The sequence below is a fragment of the Notothenia coriiceps genome, unplaced genomic scaffold (genome assembly GCF_000735185.1).
Source record: "Notothenia coriiceps isolate Sejong01 unplaced genomic scaffold, NC01 NC01_scaffold00016623, whole genome shotgun sequence".
Taxonomy (NCBI): domain Eukaryota; kingdom Metazoa; phylum Chordata; class Actinopteri; order Perciformes; family Nototheniidae; genus Notothenia; species Notothenia coriiceps.
In genome coordinates this window covers 7,006-12,846 of record NW_011349324.1, presented here as the reverse complement: position 1 = coordinate 12,846, position 5,841 = coordinate 7,006, and the positions used below count along the sequence as shown (strand labels likewise).

Below are 5,841 nucleotides of genomic sequence, written 5' to 3'. Positions count from 1 at the left end.
GTTTGGAAGGAAAGACATTTATTTCTCTGGCAGTTCATAGGGTGCGTCTCACTTCGGTTATTTTTAATTTCCTCACTCCTCGGGCTCGGTCTCACCGGAAGTTGATTTGTCTGCGCCATCTTGAGTGGCCTTATTGTTGCTGGAGGATCGAGGAGTGATAACGGAGGAGCGATAATCGAGGAACTACCAGACCATCCTCCGGTGAAATCCTCAGACACTCGCCCCGCCCCCTTACTGTGTATCGCTCACTGATTGGACGATGCAGCGCATGCACTGATCTGGCTGCTGTCAGACGATCAGCTGTGCGGCGTCATCACAAACGGATGTCGCTTCACGTGACGCTCCGGAGGAAACAACGTCCCATTGCTCTTAAAACTCATTTCCCTGCTTCTCGTGGTTTCCTTGCGTCTCTCCTTCCCTGGTGGGAGGGACTAGTCGCAGGGAAACGACGCAAGTGAGGGACGCAAGGAATCCATTTAAATGAAGTGAGATGCACCTACACATATACTAGCATTTAGCCCTTTCAAAGAAACTGAACACCATCATGCAGAAAGGACATATACATAACTTGAAAATCAAAATCGCAAAACTTTCTTAGATTATGAGAAGATTCTGCAGAACTTTTGTCAAAGCGTTGCAAGACTTTTCATTTCACTGAAAACTGACAGGAAGTAAGGCACACAGCGGTTTATTTTGGTTCAGTTTGTTCTCCTGTCATGCCGAGTTTGACTCCCTGAAGTGTTCTCCCTTCAGATGATGAGATGTCTGATTCATCATGACTTCTTGAACTCAGATTGAACCCCGAAATCTTAAACAGCATCGGAGAAATGACAAAAATCCTCGCCTCCCACAATGCTATATTCGTAGTAGGACTTTACCGAAATTGGATATTTGGGAGATATTGTTTTTACACTGACAGGAGACAGACATGGATTTGAGAAATTAGAGAAGACGGTTAGGAGTTCAACCTTAGGGGACTTAGAATAACATTGACTACTTCCCAAACATATAGAACAACCAAATCTGTTGAAATAATCTATATTATATGATCATGAGTTGAAAGCAGGGACGAATCCTGATGTGCCGGTACTGAAGTGGGCCGGTCGGACGATATGGGCCGGTCGTAAAAGTCACTAGCCCCCCCCCCGTTGACAATTTACTAGCGGTATTTACTNTGATTTGTCTGCGCCATCTTGAGTACCGTCCCAGTGGCCTTATTTTTGCTTCTGGTAGTTCCTCGATTATCGCTCCTCCGTTATCACTCCTCGATCCTCCAGCAAAAATAAGGCCACTGGGACGGTACTCAAGATGGCGCAGACAAATCAACTTCCGGTGAAGGAGCGAGGAAAAGACAAATAACCGAAGTGAGACGCACCCTATGAACTGCCAGAGAAAGCAATGTCTTTCCTTCCAAACATTCAAAAGTGAAACAGTTTTCCTGATTGAGTATAATTTCGATAACTTAGATATACTTGAATCATCCCTAAATTTGAAAATATTCTGTCACAGCAGGAGAAAGTAGGTAACTAAAGAGTACCCAATATAACAAATACAGAATAAATTAAGCACTCATAGGATATAGGACAATATACAGACATGCATTACAAAGTGTGCAACCCTGAATCCTGCTGGTCCGCTGCAACTGTTCATACTTTCAAATCCAGACTACAAACGTATCTTTTTGACGCTGCATTTGAGTGAGTCGTTCATATTCACACTGTAGTATGGCTTTTATTCATGTATTTTATACCTGTTGTGTTTATTTTATTATCTTTGCTTTTAAATGCCATTTTACAATGTGCTTCTTCTGTATCTATTCTTAAATGTCTTTGGGTTGCTGTGTGCTGAAAGGTGCTATACACTTGCCTTGCCTTTGGAAGTAGCTGCAGAAATATTATTATCATATCTGTATCTCTATTTTAAATCTACCCTCAGTTTGAATTGGATACAGCAAAGTATTGCGTTGCTTTTTTTACTTGCAATTCTGTGCAATCATGAGAGCACATGTAGAAAACCATTACACCCCCACATGGTTACACGCAATTCATTCTGTCTCTTTAGCTTGCACAAGTCTAAAAAAAGGGACGGAAATAAGTTCCACCCTCCCAAAAGCAGGGCTGCGGAGTTTAACAGCTGAGTAAAAATGATAAAAGGCAATCAGCCGCTGGGATTAGAACTGCGAGGAGCTTTTTAACTTCTTGATTGCAGGAAATCCTTTCTCCGCTCCTCATGCATGCCAGTGTGAAAGCAAAGAGGCTGTCGCTACGCTGCAGTCGATCTCAGTGTGATACGAGCTGCTGACGGGGGAAGGAAAATGTTTGATCAGGGATGACTTATTTTTGGCAGTTTCCCAGAAGAGGACAGAAATAGTCCTGGCAGTCATGAAAGAAGCCAAACCAGCAAACAAATACACTTTTTAGGAACTAATACATGTGGCTATAGCAAATAAGTACATGTGTGACGTTCCCCAAATTGTTTTGAGGATAAGGGGGAGTAACCCAATTATTAAGGAATAAAAGAAAGACAGGAAACTGATTTGTAAAGCCAAAAGATGCTGTTTAATATTTAGATAACTCAAACCAACTCACCAGTTAATTCAAAACTAACATGCAAACCCTTCAAGACTCCTAACTCTTCAGTTTCAGCAGTTTTAAAGAGAGTTTTATGCACAACACAACCCCAGAAAAGCATTCATCTTGGATAGCAAATAACCAGTTCCCCCATGATGTATTAAGGCACATTTGTCCCCAAGCCAGTTTAATTAAAATAATCAATCTGGAGCACAGCGGAGGAGGCCTTTGTTTGCAAGCTATTCCCCTTAAATTGCATTATTTTGAGTTATTAATATGTAATGGTAGCTTGGGTGGCATTTTAGGAAGCCTGTGAGGTCCGCAGGTGTGCAAGAGAAACTGTGTTATTTCTAAAGTTAACTTACCAAGTTTGAGAGAATGTTTTAGTGGATTCACAGACTTTGTAAAAAGTTGTTAAACCATGGACTTCAGTTGCTGTCTGTGGACACATATTGCCTTTTAATGGAAACAAACTGTCTTAATACAAATATTTGCTAAGGTCATCAATTAAACGCTGAAGTCCGTTCGGGGCACTATTCTGCTTTTGTTGTGTCTCTTTCCTGTAGTGTGTTATATACAGTGGTGAGCCGTGAATTGTATACCTAGGCCCTCTGACCCCACCCCTTCCCTCGAAAAAATAAAAATAAAAAAAATAATAAAAACAACTGCCCGGGGTGCAAAACGCATCAATGAAAGCGACCCTCTACCACACAAAACAACACCTGTAAATAATCAAATTTATGTTTTTTGAAATTGAAAAGGATATTGAATTGTGTTTGTTTCTTTCGTTGCAGTTGTATGTATATGTCTTAAGTGTAATTTGGCTTGGCTTCCTATTTTGTATGGACATTTAGGAGTTTACGCTGTTGACAGGAAGTTGTTGTTGCTATGGAAACAAGAACAGCTTCACAGCGGGCGGAACTTGTCATAAAGTCCGCGATAATAAAGCCCACCCATTTAGAGGGAAGATATGATTGGTCAACTGTACTGTCATTACTCTCTCATTGAGTTACTTTAGCTGGCCCTCTGTGAATTTACAGCAGGACCACCAATCAGCTCCTGTCTTCACAGTAACTCGCAGAGACGAGCTTCTTTCATTTAACCCTTCACATTCCAAAAGAAACTGAATAGGCAGATTCGAAGGATTTTTTTCTTTGGAAATGTTTTTTTAAATAAATAATAAATAATTTAAAATGAAATCAAGTTATTTTGGTAAAACTAATGAAAAATATAATTTAAAAAATATATATATATTTTGTCATGTTTTTAAATATTATTTTGTAGAATATCTTAGGCCCTCAGAGAGCCCTGATGGCTCGTCACTGGTTATATAGATTGTTGTGCATGTAAATGATCTGCAAAGGCTAAAATCCCTGTGTTCCCTTGGCCAGCGCTCCAACACATTGTACGTGATAGACTAAGGGGCAGGACATCACTACCAATCACAACAGAGCCGACCAGCTAACCAATCAGAGCAGACTGGGCTCTGGTTTCAGACAGAGGGTGAAAAGAGGTGCAGCAGAAAAATAAAGAGCTTTTTGAACATTAAAGCATGGAGACAGACACTAAATACAAATATGACCCAGGAAATTACCATAATATGTCCTCTTTAAATACACATCTAAACAGGATCCTCAATAGAAAGACCATGATAGGTGGACAGTGTATAACCTCTCAAAGGTGTGTGAATGCATTAACACCTGCTAGCTTGACATTTGGAGTGAGCACATCTGATGAACTCACAGATGCTGATCATTTTGAGCCCTCTGGCTCTGCTTTCTTCCTCGTTGCATATTTGTCTCATGGCGCAAAACATGAGGCGGGAACATCTGCTCTACCAAATAAGAGAATATGGCAAAGATACAATGTGCGGAGAGTAAATGGGCACATAATTTTACCCAAATTATATCGAGCATCATGCAAAGAGTATGAAAACAGTATGATGCCTTTGTACATTCATCCCCATTGCAATCTAAAGATGGATCACCTGATACTAGGATTTAGAGAGAAAAAGTAGAGCCTAACCATAGCAATCTTTGGTGGTAGCAAATCTTTAAAAAAAGCACCATTTGACTACTTAGTCGTGTATCATACTTTAAATCACACCTTTAACTCTCATGTCACCCCTGCTAAAAAAAACAGTTTGCTCAGGCAGCTAAAATCATGCTAGCTGATTAGCTTGTTTGCCATTTTGGCCATGTGACATTTAGAAGTTTTAGCAGACATCTGAGATTCTCCTATCTGACAAGTGTGTGTGTTTTATGAGATGTTATGCGTTTAATGTCCAATTTTAAGTGGTTTCAGCCAATGTCTGATGTGTTTGTTTTGTCTCCCATGTGAGGCTATACAAATATTGAAATCTGTTCAATTGAAACATGTTGAGGTCATCACTAATGTTATTCAGCTCTACCTCCATCTCCATGATTTCTTCCATACTCTTTCACATCATAGAGTCCCTCCACATACTGTGAATCTCAAGAAGCTCAAACAGAATATCCACCAGGACCCTACGGTATATACTTTAGGACCCTCAGAGAGGAGGGGATTCAGGATGCTGTCATGTCAGATTCATTAGGAGCCTGAAGGTCACCGAGGCTGTCATCAACCAGACTTTATTTGATTTGGGCAGAAGGGTGAAATCTTGTTATACCTCCTAATGAGCAGAACATATTACCCAGAACCCCTCAGAGCTGGCGAAGGCCTGTCTAGCACCTTGTGTTGATGACATTTTTTGTCCCCGTGCAGTCAGAGGTGTGAACTAGTGGAGTACAAATACTTTGTTACTGTACTTAAGTACATTTTCCTGGTATAAGTACTTTACCCTTGTTTTTCTGACGACTTTTTACTTTTACTTCTTACGTTTTTAACACAAATACCTGTACTTTCTACTTCTCACATTTTCCAAACAGGCTGGTTCCTTTAGTTTGAATGTGTGTTTGGTGGCGTGATCATTATTATTTAGAGTCATTGCGTGCCTATTGATTTGAACACGATCCGTGTATCCATCATTTCCTGGTCTTCTCTAAAGAAGAGGGACCAATGAAAACGTTGTCATGTTGCCGTTGTTCAGCATGGAAACATTCATTAGCTAACAATGACATTATTTTTCTATTAAAGGTGGGGTAGGTCATTTTGGAGAAACTAGCTCGAGTGCGCTAGAATTTGAAAATACACAGCCGGAAAAAAATCTGCCCCTTCCTTCAGACTTTCTTACAGAGCCCCTCCTCCAACACACACGAACGCGCACATGACCAATGAGGGCACGAGATAA

The 5,841-nt window shown here is 40.5% G+C and overlaps 1 protein-coding gene across 1 annotated transcript in view; it reads right to left on the bottom strand.

The window, feature by feature from the left end:
• The window catches only part of LOC104949620 (SAM and SH3 domain-containing protein 1-like), a 5,491-nt gene extending 5,372 nt beyond the window's left edge, over positions 1–119 (bottom strand). The window contains exon 1 of the mRNA XM_010776002.1: positions 53–119. Within this exon, the coding sequence (XP_010774304.1) occupies positions 53–119 (67 nt within the window). The remainder of the gene's footprint in view (positions 1–52) is intronic.
• Between the last annotated feature and the right edge of the window lie 5,722 nt (positions 120–5,841).